Raw genomic sequence first — 17,500 nt, 5'->3', positions numbered from 1 at the left:
GGGCAGCCTGTAGTCTAGTGGCTAAGGTACATGACTGGGGCAGCCTATAGCCTAGTGGTTAAGGTACATGACTGGGACAGCCTGTAGCCTAGTGGCTAAGGTACATGACTGGGGCAGCCTGTAGCCTAGTGGCTAAGGTACATGACTGGGACAGCCTGTAGTCTAGTGGCTAAGGTACATGACTGGGGCAGCCTATAGCCTAGTGGCTAAGGTACATGACTGGGGCAGCCTATAGTCTAGTGGCTAAGGTACATGACTGGGACAGCCTGTAGCCTAGTGGCTAAGGTACATGACTGGGACAGCCTGTAGCCTAGTGGCTAAGGTACATGACTGGGGCAGCCTGTAGCCTAGTGGCTAAGGTACATGACTGGGGCAGCCTGTAGCCTAGTGGCTAAGGTACATGACTGGGGCAGCCTGTAGTCTAGTGGCTAAGGTACATGACTGGGGCAGCCTATAGCCTAGTGGCTAAGGTACATGACTGGGGCAGCCTATAGTCTAGTGGCTAAGGTACATGACTGGGACAGCCTGTAGCCTAGTGGCTAAGGTACATGACTGGGACAGCCTGTAGCCTAGTGGCTAAGGTACATGACTGGGGCAGCCTGTAGTCTAGTGGCTAAGGTACATGACTGGGGCAGCCTATAGCCTAGTGGCTAAGGTACATGACTGGGACAGCCTGTAGCCTAGTGGCTAAGGTACATGACTGGGGCAGCCTGTAGCCTAGTGGCTAAGGTACATGACTGGGGCAGCCTGTAGTCTAGTGGCTAAGGTACATGACTGGGGCAGCCTATAGCCTAGTGGCTAAGGTACATGACTGGGGCAGCCTATAGTCTAGTGGCTAAGGTACATGACTGGGACAGCCTGTAGCCTAGTGGCTAAGGTACATGACTGGGACAGCCTGTAGCCTAGTGGCTAAGGTACATGACTGGGGCAGCCTGTAGCCTAGTGGCTAAGGTACATGACTGGGGCAGCCTGTAGCCTAGTGGCTAAGGTACATGACTGGGGCAGCCTGTAGTCTAGTGGCTAAGGTACATGACTGGGGCAGCCTATAGCCTAGTGGCTAAGGTACATGACTGGGGCAGCCTATAGTCTAGTGGCTAAGGTACATGACTGGGACAGCCTGTAGTCTAGTGGCTAAGGTACATGACTGGGGCAGCCTATAGCCTAGTGGCTAAGGTACATGACTGGGGCAGCCTGTAGCCTAGTGGCTAAGGTACATGACTGGGGCAGCCTGTAGCCTAGTGGCTAAGGCCCATGACTGGGGCAGCCTATAGCCTAGTGGCTAAGGTACATGACTGGGGCAGCCTATAGTCTAGTGGCTAAGGTACATGACTGGGGCAGCCTGTAGTCTAGTGGCTAAGGTACATGACTGGAGCAGCCTGTAGCCTAGTGGCTAAGGCCCATGACTGGGGCAGCCTATAGCCTAGTGGCTAAGGTACATGACTGGGGCAGCCTATAGTCTAGTGGCTAAGGTACATGACTGGGGCAGCCTGTAGTCTAGTGGCTAAGGTACATGACTGGGGCAGCCTGTAGTCTAGTGGCTAAGGTACATGACTGGGGCAGCCTGTAGTCTAGTGGCTAAGGTACATGACTGGAGCAGCCTGTAGCCTAGTGGCTAAGGCCCATGACTGGGGCAGCCTATAGCCTAGTGGCTAAGGTACATGACTGGGGCAGCCTATAGTCTAGTGGCTAAGGTACATGACTGGGGCAGCCTGTAGTCTAGTGGCTAAGGTACATGACTGGAGCAGCCTGTAGCCTAGTGGCTAAGGCCCATGACTGGGGCAGCCTATAGCCTAGTGGCTAAGGTACATGACTGGGGCAGCCTATAGTCTAGTGGCTAAGGTACATGACTGGGACAGCCTGTAGCCTAGTGGCTAAGGTACATGACTGGGACAGCCTGTAGCCTAGTGGCTAAGGTACATGACTGGGGCAGCCTGTAGTCTAGTGGCTAAGGTACATGACTGGAGCAGCCTGTAGCCTAGTGGCTAAGGCCCATGACTGGGGCAGCCTGTAGCCTAGTGGCTAAGGTACATGACTGGGACAGCCTGTAGCCTAGTGGCTAAGGTACATGACTGGGGCAGCCTGTAGTCTAGTGGCTAAGGTACATGACTGGGGCAGCCTGTAGCCTAGTGGCTAAGGTACATGACTGGGACAGCCTGTAGCCTAGTGGCTAAGGTACATGACTGGGGCAGCCTGTAGCCTAGTGGCTAAGGTACATGACTGGGGCAGCCTGTAGTCTAGTGGCTAAGGTACATGACTGGGGCAGCCTATAGCCTAGTGGCTAAGGTACATGACTGGGGCAGCCTATAGCCTAGTGGCTAAGGTACATGACTGGGGCAGCCTATAGTCTAGTGGCTAAGGTACATGACTGGGACAGCCTGTAGCCTAGTGGCTAAGGTACATGACTGGGACAGCCTGTAGCCTAGTGGCTAAGGTACATGACTGGGGCAGCCTGTAGCCTAGTGGCTAAGGTACATGACTGGGGCAGCCTGTAGTCTAGTGGCTAAGGTACATGACTGGGGCAGCCTATAGCCTAGTGGCTAAGGTACATGACTGGGGCAGCCTATAGTCTAGTGGCTAAGGTACATGACTGGGACAGCCTGTAGCCTAGTGGCTAAGGTACATGACTGGGACAGCCTGTAGCCTAGTGGCTAAGGTACATGACTGGGGCAGCCTGTAGCCTAGTGGCTAAGGTACATGACTGGGGCAGCCTGTAGCCTAGTGGCTAAGGTACATGACTGGGGCAGCCTATAGTCTAGTGGCTAAGGTACATGACTGGGACAGCCTGTAGCCTAGTGGCTAAGGTACATGACTGGGACAGCCTGTAGCCTAGTGGCTAAGGTACATGACTGGGACAGCCTGTAGCCTAGTGGCTAAGGTACATGACTGGGGCAGCCTGTAGCCTAGTGGCTAAGGTACATGACTGGGGCAGCCTATAGCCTAGTGGCTAAGGTACATGACTGGGGCAGCCTGTAGCCTAGTGGCTAAGGTACATGACTGGGGCAGCCTATAGTCTAGCAGCTAAGGTACATGACTGGGGGGGATTGTCCCTTGCTTAGTGCTTTGGATAAAAGCGTCAGCTAAATCACTGTAATGGAATAACAGTCAACAGCCCATGTGTCAGCCATGTTGGGGTTAAGGGACCAACAGCTGTACAGATCTTATCTTTATGAACCACCAACCTTCCAGGTCCCAGTCGAACACCTTAGCCACTAGGCCACAGGCTAACCAGGTGAAGGGGAGTTAACTATGCTGTCAACTGCTCTAGTTGATTAATTGCAGACCTTTGTCCTTGGCCAATAGAAAGCCTCCTATTTTATAATCAGTACCTTAGACTCCAGTCCTTGGGACCCACTTTCCAGGAAGCTTTTGCTGTAACCAGGAAACTCACACACCTGATTTAATGACTGAACCAATCAAACCACCAAAAATGCCCTTGATCAGCTAAATCAGGTGTGCGAGTTCCACCGCCTTCGGAGGCTCCGCTTTCTCTGTCTGAGGAAGCTGTGATTGGTGAACCTTCTTAAATGACCCAACACCGTCCCCCCCCCTGACTCTCTCCCTCTCCCTCTCGTTCACTCTGACTCTCCCTCTCCCTCTCCTTCGCTCTGACTCTCCCTCTCCCTCTCGTTCACTCTGACTCTCTCCCTCTCCCTCTCGTTCACTCTGACTCTCTCACTCTCCCTCTCGTTCACTCTGACTCTCTCACTCTCCCTCTTGTTCACTCTGACTCTCTCACTCTCCCTCTTGTTCACTCTGACTCTCTCACTCTCCCTCTTGTTCACTCTGACTCTCTCACTCTCCCTCTTGTTCGCTCTGACTCTCTCACTCTCCCTCTCGTTCGCTCTGACTCTCCCTCTCTCCCTCTCGTTCACTCTGACTCTCCCTCTCTCCCTCTCGTTCACTCTGACTCTCCTCTCTCCCTCTCGTTCACTCTGACTCTCCCCTCTTGTTCGCTCTGACTCTCCCTCTCTCCCTCTCGTTCACTCTGACTCTCCCTCTCTCCCTCTCGTTCACTCTGACTCTCCCTCTCTCCCTCTCGTTCACTCTGACTCTCCCTCTCGTTCACTCTGACTCTCCCTCTCTCCCTCTTGTTCGCTCTGACTCTCCCTCTCTCCCTCTCGTTCACTCTGACTCTCCCTCTCTCCCTCTCGTTCGCTCTGACTCTCCCTCTCTCCCTCTTGTTCACTCTGACTCTCCCTCTCTCCCTCTCGTTCACTCTGACTCTCCCTCTCTCCCTCTCGTTCGCTCTGACTCTCTCCACAGAAACTCTTCTCCACTCTGGCAGTAGTGGGCGTGTCAGAAATGAGCTTGGCAGCCAATCAGTGGAAGGACGAGATGACCGCATGGACTGGACTGGACGCACAGGTGGGCTGGCTGGTTACCAACGGCAACCGTTAGAATGTTCTTCCCAGTTCTACACCGGATAAACAAGACCTGGCTGAAATATGTAATTGGATTCAGTTACTTTCCTGTGCTCATTTGATCTTGTCCGGTGCGATTGAGCCGACCGAGAGCACCAGAAGGCAGCGTTTGCATTGTGAGAGTATTTCATGGGTTCCAACGCTGCGCCAGACGAGCTCAGTAAAGTGCAGAAAAGTATTTGAATCCAAAACAATTACGGTGTTTTTGTCCCAGGTCTGGTGCTTAAACCCAATGTCTTTCCTTGCCTTCATGTGGATTCTGTAAAAATATTTTCCTTTTGATAAACCTGCGTGAAAAATGCTTAAGCAATTCACAAGTACTTTGCAAAAAAAAAAATCTAAATGAAAAAGCAATCAAGATTGAATTGGGTGTTTTCCCCAACATTGCCAAAGCACGCCCTAGCAGCGAACACACATTAGCCTCTGCATCGTAGCGCCCTTTGCTTCTGCTGAAGTGGTTAATTAGTCGTGTGATAAAGTGGCAGCCGCGTTCACTGTACTGCATTTCCCAGGGGTCCTCCATCAGGAGACGGGTCGCACAGGCCTGCTAGCACGACGCTCAACCCCGCGCACAGAGAGAAAAAGAAGCTCCACGTCAGATAAAACGCTCAATGCACTCAGGGGGAAACTATGTGCGTGGAGATTTGATTGAGCCAGGAACGTATTCCCGGAGTCAGGCTAACGTACTGTAAACGCGTGGACTGGATTACGGCTCGATTCAGGACATGAAAAGTAGAGTGCTGGAGTAGAGTGGGTCTCCCCGTTATTATGATACATTACTGCCTTTTAGGAGATGCTCTCCGGCAACTTGGGAAAACTTTGTGCTTTTCTCCACAATATGCATTCACACCAAGTACCTTAATGGTACGACAGCACTGGAATCAAACCTGTGACCTATTGGGCCTTTTTCAGACACCGATTAGCCCTAGTCCCAGACTGAGAACCCGAAAGATTGGTTGTTCAAGCCCCGGTGTAGCCACGATAAGATCCGCACAGCTTTTGGGCCCTTGAGCAAAGGCCCTTAACCCCACATCACTCCAGGGGGGGATTGGCCCCTGCTTAGTCTAATTAACTAAGTCGCTTTGGATAAAAGTGACCGCTAAAATAACTGATTTAATGATTTGATGGTTTGTGTGTTTCAGGCGAGAAACCCCTGCAGAAAGGACAGGGAGACCCCTCCGCCTGGGAGGTGACCCTGAAGCCCATGGAGATCCGCACCTTCCTGCTCCGCATCGGGAGTTAGCCAATCACACGCCAGCACACATACACAGCAGCCAATTACTGATCAGCAGCACACATCAGCCAGCCTCTGCAAACCAATCGCCGTTCTCATGTCTTCACCCGGTCTCGGGATCGGACGAGCAGCCTTCCCAGACCCTTAACATTTCACACGTTTGTGTTGTATTCTGTGAAGATTATACAATCCAGATCTGTGTTGTGCCTTCTGAATATGCCCATTCAGCAAAAAAAAAATAAAAATAAAGGAAATTCAGGAAACATTTCAAGCCTTCCAGCAATGGTGACCACTGAGCTCCGAATGACTCTTGAACCAGAAACCAAAAAAAAGCTATTTTTTATGCACTTTTATTGTCGACAGTATTTAATCCCACCACTGTCATCACTCTGGGCGAGAGAGAGTGTGTCTCGCTGTGAGATCTGACGAGCGAGGCGTCGGGCTCTTTAGCGGCCGTGCTCAGACCCTGGAGGCCGCAGCGGAAGCTCCTTGTGTTGGTGTCGCCGGGATACCGTTCCCCCCCGGAGCCGTCCCGGGGTTCTCCCGCCCACAGCCGCCCCCGTGGGGCGCTCAGAGCTGGAGGTCTCTGGGGTTTTGGTGTTTTGGTTTTTAAAGATCCCCCTCCTCCCTCCCCCGTGGCACACACACCTGAGAGTATGGCCTGCTATAATTATCCTCACTCTCCCCCCCCCCCCCCCCCCCTCTGCTGGGCTTCCTCTGCTCCCACCGAGACCTCTTTACTCAGGCCTTCAACTGTGCAACAAGCCGGGAATTTTTAAAACACTTTTTTCTATTCTTTTTTTTTCAATTTGTGATTTGCTTTTGTCAATATTGTGTTGATCGCAATGGGCAGCTGGAATAAACGGCAGGTTTCCAAATACGGCCTGGGTTTGATTATTTATGCCTGATTATGTAGATACATGTCGCCTGTAATCATTGGTATGTGTGAAAAGGAGGGTGGGCAGCATGACCATTATTATTATTTTACTTCATTCACACGGGGGGGGGAAGGAAGCGGAGGAACTGATCAGGAGGGTCCTCACTCCCCAAGGTTACCTGGGCCTGTAGCGTAGTGGTTAAGGTAAATGACCGGGACCCGCAAGGTCGATGGTTCCAATCCCGGTGTAGCCACAATAAGATCCACACAGCCATTGGGGCCCTTGAGCAAGGCCCTTAACCCTGCACTGCTCCAGGGGAGGATTGTCTCCTGCTTCGTTTAAATGAACTGTACGTCACTTTGGATAAAAGCGTCTGCCGAATGACATGTAATGGGTGAAAAAATGCTTTAAAATAATGTAGAAGAAGGGGAATTTGAGCCGGAGAAAACGGCCTACACTGGGTGGGATTAGCGGTTTGTGTGGCGATGAGCGGTTTCACAGCGCGTGCGCTGGGCCAGCCTGGCTGGAGAAGTGCCCCAGGGCCTGATGAAAACACATCGCACTGTCGCGTTTCATCACAGCTCCCCCCACACTCTCCTATTCGTGGTACAAACCGGGACTGATCTCACCGAATTTTCTGAACTGACCGCAGGAGATTATCGACCGTAGACACGGGTCTGACTGTGCGGTACCAGCACACGTGAAACCTCAGGACCTCTCGAGGGGAACGGCCCTCGATCACGTGGTGCTGGGCTGAGGCTCAACCTCAGTCAACCGGGCCGGAAGCATCACCGCCCGCACACCACCCGCTCAGCACGAACGGGCGTCCTGCGTCTGAAAAAACCAACGGACACGGCGTCCGTGTTCAGCCCCCGGCTCTCAGGCCCGTCTTCAGAAGTGACCCTGGTGCGACCACCCCCTCCCTCCCTCCCTCCCCCTCCTTCCCCCTCCCTCCCTCCCCCTCCTTCCCCCTCCCTCTCCCTCGCTCTCCCTCCCCCTCTCCCTCGTGAGCTCAGCTCAGCCACAGATTGTGTGCACATACATTTTCCAAAGACAGTTTTTATTGAAAGTACTTTTATCAAATCCGCAGCTATGTTACTGCATCAGAGGGAGGGGAGCCGCGGTCTAATCGGAGGGAGGGGAGCTGCGGTCCAATCAGAGGGAGGAGAGTCGCGGTCCAATAAGAGGGAGGGGAGCTGCGGTCCAATCAGAGGGAGGGGAGCTGCGGTCCAATCAGAGGGAGAGGAGCTGCGGTCCAATCAGAGGGAGGGGAGCTGCGGTCCAATCAGAGGGAGGGGAGCTGCGGTCCAATCAGAGGGAGGGGAGCCGTGTCCTGAGAGGACCTGTGTGTGAGTCGCAGCCGCCCTGCTCCTCCTGATGGGGCGGGGACGACCTTTTGACAGCGAGAACAAGCATCTCTCACACTCTCACACTCTCACACTCTCACACTCTCACACTCTCACACTCTCACACTCTCACACTCTCACACACTCACACACTCACACACTCACACACTCACACACACACACACACACACACACACACACACACACACACACACACACACCATACACTCACACACACACACACTCATACACACACCACACACACACACCACACATACACACACCATACACACACCATACACACCATACACACCATACACACACACACACCATACACACACCACACACACACCACACACACACCATACACACACCATGCGATTTGGGGACATGGCCTTCAGCCGCTTGTGAATCAGGGATGGAGTGATGACTGGAAAAGGAGGGACGGGTGGAGAGAGAGGGAGAACCGCGTCGAGTCACTCCGTCTTCTCCCCTTCCACTGACCCCAGCTGAGCATCGTGAGAATAGCAGCACTCTGTACCTCGCGTACACGTGCCCTGGAGGGGGGAAGGAACGAGGGAGGAGGAGAGGGAGAGAGAGAGGAAGAGGGGAGGGAGGGAGAGGAAGAGGGGAGGGAGAGAGAGAGGAAGAGGGGAAGGAACGAGGGAGGAGGAGAGGGAGAGAGAGAGGAAGAGGGGAGGGAGGGAGAGAGGAAGAGGGGAGGGAGAGAGAGGAAGAGGAGAGGGAGAGAGAGAGGAAGAGGGGAGGGAGGGAGAGAGGAAGAGGGGAGGGAGGGAAAGAGGAAGAGGGGAGGGAGAGAGAGAGGAAGAGGGGAGGGAGAGAGAGAGGAAGAGGGGGAGGGAGAGAGAGAGGAAGAGGGGAGGGAATGAGGGAAGAGGGGAGGGAGAGAGAGAGGAAGAGGGGAGGGAGAGAGAGGAAGAGGGGAGGGAATGAGGGAAGAGGGGAGGGAGAGAGAGGAAGGGGGGAGGGAGAGAGAGAGGAAGAGGGGAGGGAATGAGGGAAGAGGGGAGGGAGAGAGAGAGGAAGAGGGGAGGGAGAGAGAGAGGAAGAGGGGAGGAGAGGGAGAGGAAGGGGGGAGGGAGAGAGAGAGGAAGAGGGGAGGGAATGAGGGAAGAGGGGAGGGAATGAGGGAAGAGGGGAGGGAGAGAGAGAGGAAGAGGGGAGGGAGAGAGAGAGGAAGAGGGGAGGGAATGAGGGAAGAGGGGAGGGAGAGAGAGGAAGGGGGAAGGAGAGAGAGGGAGAGAGCAAGAGGGGAGGGAGAGAGAGGAGAGGGGGGAGGGAGAGAGAGAGGAAGAGGGGAGGGAGAGAGAGGGAGGAGGGATAGGGGAGACAAAGAATAAAATGTAGAATTATGTAGCTGGACACTATCAGTTTGACCGTTGCAATGTAAACATAACTATAAATTATTTTTACCATTACACAAATGAATAATGATTATACTTTCACCCAGGTATGTCTACATGTTACACCATGTGGCCATAGCTGGTTACTGCAGGAATGAGATATTGAGAGCTGTGCTGCAGCTACTGTGCAGGAGGAAGTGAGGGCACCTTTCTGAACTTCTTGCAGGGAAAGCTCTTGAGTTGGGAGGCCTCGGTGACCTTCCTCTTATTCTGGTACTGCTTCCTCCTCTCCGTCAGCGGTGAGGAGATGCCCCCACTGAGGGGGAGAGAGGGGGGAGCGAGAGAGAGAGAGAGGGGGGGGGGGGGGGAGAGAGAGAGAGACTTTTAGTCCAGCTCTTCCATCAAACTAATGTACTGTAATGTTCCTCTGTTATTTAGCTCTTTAATCAAAAGTTACGTACAGTTGATTAGACTAAACAGGGGACAATCAATGTGGGGTTAAGGGCCTTGCTCAAGCAGCTGCGCAGATCTGATTATGACAACACCGAGGCTTGAACCCCCGCCAAACTGCCAGGTCCCTGGCAAGCACCTCGTGCCAGGCTGCCCCGTGAGGGGCCCGGACCGACAGATGGGACACAGGAGCGGTCCGACAGCGCGGGGCTCATTGAAACATTCAGTCTCTGTGTGTGGCAGAAACCGCCAGGTGTGTGTCCATTATCACTCTCAGCTCCGCTGTCCCCTGGTAGGGCTGAGTGTGGGCCGCGGTGGGGTTTGACTCTCTCTGTGTGTGGCAGAAACCGCCAGGTCTGTGTCCATTATCACTCTCAGCTCCGCGGTCCCCTGGTAGGGCTGAGTGTGGGCCGCAGTGGGGTTTGACTCTCTCTGTGTGTGGCAGAAACCGCCAGGTCTGTGTCCATTATCACTGTCAGCTCCGCGGTCCCCTGGTAGGGCTGAGTGTGGGCCGCGGTGGGGTTTGACTCTCTCTGTGTGTGGCAGAAACCGCCAGGTCTGTGTCCATTATCACTGTCAGCTCCGCGGTCCCCTGGTAGGGCTGAGTGTGGGCCGCAGTGGGGGTGGGGTTTGACTCACCCGGCCTTGGCGCGGGCCTTGGGGCCCCAGTTGGCCTGCGGGTTCTCCTGGAAGCGCGTGAGGTGGCGGCGGCGGGACTGGGGGTTGGCGTCCTCCCGCAGCTCGAAACACGCCTGCAGCCTGCGGAGGAGGGGCTCATCAACACACGCACACGCATGTACACGCCCCGCTACACGCACTCCTACACACATGTACACACCCCGCTACATGCACTCCTACACACATGTACACGCCCCGCTACACGCACTCCTACACACATGTACACACCCCGCTACACGCACTCCTACACGCATGTACACGCCCCGCTACACGCACTCCTACACACATGTACACACCCCGCTACACGCACCACTACACACATGTACACACCCCGCTACACGCACTCCTACACGCATGTACACGCCCCGCTACACGCACTCCAACACACATGTACACGCCCCGCTACACGCACTCCTACACGCATGTACACACCCCGCTACACGCACTCCTACACACATGTACACACCCCGCTACACGCACTCCTACACACATGTACACGCCCCGCTACACGCACTCCTACACGCATGTACACGCCCCGCTACACGCACTCCTACACACATGTACACGCCCCGCTACACGCACCACTACACGCACTCCAACACGCACCACTACATGCACTCCAACACGCACTCCAACACGCACTCCAACACGCACTCCAACACGCACTCCAACACGCACTCCAACACGCACTCCAACACGCACTCCAGCACACACTGCTTATCTGGTATACAGGTAAGCAACGAAGTCGCCTATATTTCTGTTTAAAAAGGCAATGTTGGCAAACTAAAAAAATTGCTCAACAGCAACTAAACGCAAGTCAGGGTCTGAGGTTTTTTCCCCCAGCTCCTGAGACAGGCAGGTGAACATGTCTCCAGCCCCTCACATTAACCACCCTCCCCTTCCTCCAAAACTCCACATTCACACTTGTAACCGCGTCCAATCATAGAAATTCAATGAGTCTGTAAAAATATCTAAAGTAATGCAAAAATAAAAAGAAAAAAAGAGAAAAATCTATTAAAAAAAACCTTGTGGTGGGTGACTCGACAGTTTTAAACTGCCACAGTCAACAAATTAAGCGCATTTAGGTGGGTGGCAGGTGTTAATTTCAGACCCTGGTGAAAACCCTGTTTGCGCAAAGTGGCTGGTCTCTGCCAAGTATTAATAAACATTTAATATTATTACCAAGCCCCCAAACTCAACTGGGTTATGAATTTGAAAGAGTACTGATGCTAATCCTTACGCTCCGAGAGGGATTTAAACACAGCGCGAGACCTAATGGAACAGAGGATGAAGCGGAGGAAGAGCGGATAAAGGAGAGGAATGAGAGGATGAAGATAAGAAAGGATGAAGGAGAGGAAGAGGACATAGGAGAGGAAAAAGAGAGGATGAAGAAGAGGGGAAGGAGAGGAAGAGAGGAGGAAGAGGAAGAACGGAGGATGAAACAGAGGAAGGGGGGATGAAGAGGAGGAGAGGATGAAGCAGGGGAAGAGGAGGAGGAGGGGAAGAGGAGGATGAGAGGATGAAGAGGAGGAGAGGATGAAGAGGAGGAGAGGATGGAGAGGAAGAAGAGAGGATGAAGCAGGGGAAGAGGAGGATGAGGGGAAGAGGAGGATGAAGAGGAGAGGAGGAAGAGGAAGAAGAGAGGATGAAGCAGGGGAAGAGGAGGAGGAGGAGGAGAGGATGGAGAGGAGGAAGAGAGGATGAAGCAGGGGAAGAGGAGGAGGAGGGGAGGAGGAAGAAGAGAGGATAAAGCAGGGGAAGAGGAAGAGGAGGGGAAGAGGAGGATGAGGGGAAGAGGAGGATGAAGAGGAGAGGAGGAAGAGGAAGAAGAGAGGATGAAGCAGGGGAAGAGGAGGAGGAGGAGGAGAGGATGGAGAGGAGGAAGAGAGGATGAAGCAGGGGAAGAGGAGGAGGAGGAAGAGGAGGAAGAGAGGATGAAGCAGGGGAAGAGGAGGAGCAGGGGAGGAGGAGGAGGAGGAGGAGGAACAGGAGCAGGGTGTTATTCCGGTGGAACTCACGTGGGCTCGGCAGACAGGATGTGGAAGGCCGGGCTGGTCTCTGACAGCCTCTCCCTCTTCACTGGGTTACTCTTCTCCTGAGGGCACACAGGCAGGCACAGCCATGAGCACAGCCCTCAACACGGCCCAGGACTGTCACAGCCCTCAACACGGCCCAGGACTGTCACGGCCCTCAACACGGGCCAGGACTGTCACGGCCCTCAACACGGCCCAGGACTGTCACGGCCCAGAACGGCCCCGGCAGTAACACACTGCACCCCGTCTGTGTGAGAGGGGCAGAGTAACTACGGCAGTAACACACTGCACCCCGTCTGTGTGAGAGGGGCAGAGTAACTACGGCAGTAACACACTGCACCCCGTCTGTGTGAGAGGGGCACTGTAACTACGGCAGTAACACACTGCACCCCGTCTGTGTGAGAGGGGCAGAGTAACTACGGCAGTAACACACTGCACCCCGTCCGTGTGAGAGGGGCAGAGTAACTACGGCAGTAACACACTGCACCCCGTCTGTGTGAGAGGGGCAGAGTAACTACGGCAGTAACACACTGCACCCCGTCTGTGTGAGAGGGGTAGAGTAACTACGGCAGTAACACACTGCACCCCGTCCGTGTGAGCGGGGCCCTGTAACTACGGCAGTAACACACTGCACCCCGTCCGTGTGAGCGGGGCCCTGTAACTACGGCAGTAACACACTGCACCCCGTCTGTGTGAGAGGGGCAGAGTAACTACGGCAGTAACACACTGCACCCCGTCTGTGTGAGCGGGGCAGAGTAACTACGGCAGTAACACACTGCACCCCGTCTGTGTGAGAGGGGCAGAGTAACTACGGCAGTAACACACTGCACCCCGTCTGTGTGAGAGGGGCCCTGTAACTACGGCAGTAACACACTGCACCCCGTCTGTGTGAGCGGGGCAGAGTAACTACGGCAGTAACACACTGCCTCCCGTCCGTGTGAGTGGAGCCGGGCCTCACCCAGCAGCGCATGATGTCCCAGAGTGCAGCGGGGGGGGCGTCGGTCTTCAGGGCGTTCTTGCAGGCGTGTGAGAGCGACACTCTGAACCCGGCGTGGAGGAGAGCGGATCTGCGGGACAGGGAGCACAGCCGACCTGAGGCACCGCGTGGCCCTGCACTCCCGAACCCTGCGGGGGTAGTCTGCCCCCCTCGTTACTGAGGGGAGGGGGCCAGCCACCGTGCAGCACCCGGGGAGCAGTGTGGGGTCAAGGGCCCAGCAGCCGTGCAGATCTCACCGGGGCTCCATCGGGGCTGGAACCACTGACCTTCTGGGTCCCAGTCAGGTACCTAAGCCAATAGGTGCTGTATGTTTGCGGGTTGTGTTTGTTGTGTTGTGGTGTGGTGTGCTGTGGTGTTGTGTGGTGTTGTGTAGTGTTGTGTAGTGTTGTGTAGTGTTGTGTAGTGTTGTGTTTGTTGTGTGTGTTGTGTGTGTAGTGTTGTGTAGTGTTGTGTGTTGTTGTGTTGTGTGTGTTGTGTTGTGGTGTGTTGTGTTGTGTTGTGTTGTTGTTGTGTTGTGGTGTGTTGTGTTGTGTTGTGTTGTTGTTGTGTTGTGTGTTGTGGTGTGTTGTGTTGTTGTTGTGTTGTGTGTTGTGTTGTTACCTGAACTGCAGGAGAGGGGGGGTGTTGCAGTGCAGGGTGCTGCTGAGGTTGTCCATAGTGTAGTAGAGAGGCGCATCCTCCAGCTCCTGAGACACACAGACACAGACACAGACACACACACACACACACAGACACAGACACACACAGACACACACAGACACAGACACAGACACAGACACAGACACAGACACAGACACAGACACAGACACAGTCACAGACACAGACACAGACACAGTCAGTCTGGTGCTCAGAGCACTGGTCTTTTAAAGCCCTCTACACTACGCCTCTCACTCTGAGACGCTCACACACCTCCGTGATCATACTGAGCATTCCCTCAATGCGCCGGGACGTCCCGAACCGAGAGGGGTTCCCCGACACCGCCGACAGCACCTTCTGCACAAACTGGGTGTTGTGGAGGGGCTCTGCCCAAATGGGACCCCCGACCTGGAGACCGGGAGGAACAGGGGTACAGAGAGAGAGAGAGAGAGAGGGAGAGAGGGAGAGAGGGGGGGGAGGGGGGGGAGGGGGGGGAGGGAGAGAGGGAGAGAGGGGGGGGAGGGGGGGGAGGGAGAGAGGGAGAGAGGGGGGGGGAGGGGGGGAGGGAGAGAGAGTGTGTGATAGTGAGGGGGGAGAGAGAGAGAGAGAGAGAGAGAGGGAGAGAGGGAGAGAGGGAGAGAGGGAGGGAGAGAGGGAGAGAGGGGGGGAGGGAGAGAGAGTGTGTGATAGTGGGGGGGAGAGAGAGAGGGGGGAGGGAGAGAGTGTGTGTGATAGTGAGAGAGAGAGGGGGAGGGAGAGAGGGGGGGAGGGAGAGAGAGTGTGTGATAGTGAGGGGGGGAGAGAGGGAGAGGGAGAGGGAGAGGGAGAGAGTGTGTGTGAGAGAGAGAGAGGTGGGTATGCTTACACAATTAGACCTGGCACTGTGGTCCCAATAGAGAACAGGCAACACAAACATTAATAAGGCTAGCCGATAATGAAAGATAAGGCTGGGCACATTGGGAAGGGTCTGACCTGATGTCTGTGGCCACAGTGTTCACACTCAGGACTGACGGGGGGTCCAGTGGCCGGAGAGTACCTCATGCTGAAACACCCCCAAAAACAGACCTGCATCAGTCACCCCTACACTACACCCAACACTACACACACACTACCCACACCCCCAACACAACACACACCCCCAACACTACACCCAACACTACACACACACTACACACCCCCCAACACTACACACCCCCCCAACACTACACACACACACCCCCAACACTACACCCAACACTACACACATACTACCCACACCCCCAACACTACACACACACACACACACACACACACTACACACTACACACTACACACTACACACTACACACTACACACATGGTGTGGTGAATGGTGAGAGGGAGAGAGAAGGAGAGAGAAGGGGAGAGAAGGGGAGAGAGGGAGAGAGAGAAGGGGAGAGAAGGGGAGAGAAGGAGAGAGATGGAGAGAGAGAAGGGGAGAGAAGGGGAGAGAGGGGAGAGGAGAGAGAGGGGAACAGAGGGGGAGACATACTGTTTTCCCTGGCTGATGCGCTTGCCCATTCTCTGCAGGTGGAAGGAGCCACAGCCCACGCAGTTGTAGACCAGGGCCTGCTTACTGAAACACAGCGTTCACGCAGACAGCTTCAACAGTCATTTCATACGACCGCAAGCCCAAAGCAGGGCTTTAAGGATAGCCCTGCGCAGTGATTGGTCGGTTCTCTAACCCAGTGGTGTGGAGCTGCAGTACCTGGCAGAGTTCTTGACCTTGGCCTGGCCGGTGTGCACTCGGACGAAGACGCGGATGTAGAAGTCTACGCTGACGCTGAGGAGGGGCTCGATGTAACGCTGGTACACCCCCGCCCTCTGGTCCACGCTGTGCAGGATGATCCGCAGAGCCTGGAGGAAACGCAGCACTGCGTCAACATCACTCACAGACACACATACACACACACACTCTCACACACACACACACACACACTCACACACTCACACACTCACACACTCACACACTCACACACTCACACACTCACACACTCACACACTCACACACAAACAAACACAAGCACACAAACAAACAGCACCTCACACAGTCAAACACACACACACACAAACAGCACCTCAGACAGTCAAACACACACAAACACACACACACACAGCACCTCAGACAGTCAAACACACACACACACACAACCACACACAAACAGCACCTCAGACAGTCAACACACACAAACACACATAAACAAGCACAAACACACACAACCACACACAAACAGCACCTCAGACAGTCAACACACACAAACAAGCACAAGCACAACACACACACACACACACACACACACACACACACACACACACACACACACACACACACACACACACACACACACACACACACACACACACACACACACACACACACACACACACACACGTTAGCATGTAAAACGCAGTGGGTCCGTGCATCAGAACACACACAGCTGTGAGTAGGACTGGCCGATATAGCCATTGCAGTGTAACAATATATTTTGTAAGCGCAGTCTTAAACTATCTCCGGCATGCGGTGTTAGATTTCTTAATCATACCTGCTGTGGTAGCACACCTCCAATTTTCTGAGCCAAAGTGAAATGCTTCTGGGGGGGAAAAAACGTCACTCGTATCTTTCCAATGTTGATATGACACGCGGTAGATAAAAAACATCACGACAAGGATAAAGAGCAAAAACGTAAGCGATGCGTTTTTCAAAACTAAATCGGTAAGTTCACCGACACTGAATAGATATGTGCTGTTTTTTGTTTTTGTTTTTTTTTTTTTAACCCTGGAAGCATTTCACTGAAGGAGATGTGTTACCGTATGAAGTCTGATTGGAGATGAAAAGAAGGAACAAAACCTGCCGCCACCTGGCAGAGATCTTTCTTATGGGGCGACATGGCTCAGGCAGTAAGAGCAGTCGTCTGGCAGTCGGAGGGTTGCCGGTTCGATCCCCCACCCGGGCGGTGTCGAAGTGTCCCTGAGCAAGACACCTAACCCCCCAAATGCTCCTGACGAGCTGGTCGGCCTCTTGCATGGCAGCCAATCGCCGTCGGTGTGTGAGTGTGTGTATGAATGGGCGAATGGAGAAGCATCAATTGTACAGCGCTTTGGATAAAGGCGCTACATAAATGCCTGCCATTTAAAAATAAATATTCGATGCACGGAGACAGCGATATGACCCAGTGCACCTCAGGGCGTGGGACGCAGCACAGCGAGCACTCACCATCTCGTGGCAGTACTTGGCCTTAATGGACACGGAGCCGTATTTACTGTAGCAGGTCTCCCCGCTGTTCCCCGCCATGACCGCCATGTCTGTGCAGGTCAGGCACAGCAGCCCTGCGGGGGGGAGCGGAGAAAGTCACTCAATCTTCAAAGAGGAAAAACACAACACTTCACACTTCTTAAAAGACCGGGTTCTCTACCTTGTTGAAGGGCACTCCACCAGAAATGTACAC

General features: G+C 54.1%; 2 protein-coding genes across 5 annotated transcripts in view; one reads left to right on the top strand and one right to left on the bottom strand.

Annotated features, from left to right (window-relative positions):
• The window catches only part of man2b1 (mannosidase, alpha, class 2B, member 1), a 29,817-nt gene extending 23,450 nt beyond the window's left edge, over nucleotides 1–6,367 (top strand). Inside the window, 3 exon segments of the mRNA XM_061231033.1 lie at nucleotides 4,264–4,336; nucleotides 4,339–4,365; nucleotides 5,564–6,367. Of these exon segments, the coding sequence (XP_061087017.1) occupies nucleotides 4,264–4,336; nucleotides 4,339–4,365; nucleotides 5,564–5,664 (201 nt within the window). The 3' untranslated portion in view covers nucleotides 5,665–6,367.
• A 1,209-nt stretch (nucleotides 6,368–7,576) lies between these two features.
• The window catches only part of trmt1 (tRNA methyltransferase 1), a 15,612-nt gene continuing 5,688 nt past the window's right edge, over nucleotides 7,577–17,500 (bottom strand). For all 4 annotated transcript variants that reach the window (XM_061231530.1, XM_061231529.1, XM_061231528.1 and 1 more), the window contains 11 exons: nucleotides 17,269–17,381; nucleotides 15,763–15,911; nucleotides 15,547–15,630; nucleotides 15,010–15,079; nucleotides 14,311–14,445; nucleotides 14,002–14,087; nucleotides 13,363–13,471; nucleotides 12,390–12,466; nucleotides 10,333–10,452; nucleotides 9,451–9,559; nucleotides 7,577–8,436 (listed from right to left, as the gene is read on the bottom strand). In XM_061231530.1, the coding sequence (XP_061087514.1) occupies nucleotides 8,356–8,436; nucleotides 9,451–9,559; nucleotides 10,333–10,452; nucleotides 12,390–12,466; nucleotides 13,363–13,471; nucleotides 14,002–14,087; nucleotides 14,311–14,445; nucleotides 15,010–15,079; nucleotides 15,547–15,630; nucleotides 15,763–15,911; nucleotides 17,269–17,381 (1,133 nt within the window). In that variant the 3' untranslated portion in view covers nucleotides 7,577–8,355. The remainder of the gene's footprint in view (nucleotides 8,437–9,450; nucleotides 9,560–10,332; nucleotides 10,453–12,389; nucleotides 12,467–13,362; nucleotides 13,472–14,001; nucleotides 14,088–14,310; nucleotides 14,446–15,009; nucleotides 15,080–15,546; nucleotides 15,631–15,762; nucleotides 15,912–17,268; nucleotides 17,382–17,500) is intronic.

The sequence above is a fragment of the Conger conger genome, chromosome 2 (genome assembly GCF_963514075.1).
Source record: "Conger conger chromosome 2, fConCon1.1, whole genome shotgun sequence".
In the NCBI taxonomy this organism is placed as follows: domain Eukaryota; kingdom Metazoa; phylum Chordata; class Actinopteri; order Anguilliformes; family Congridae; genus Conger; species Conger conger.
The sequence above is the reverse complement of the archived record's forward strand: the minus strand, read 5'-3'. Positions and strand labels throughout refer to the sequence as shown.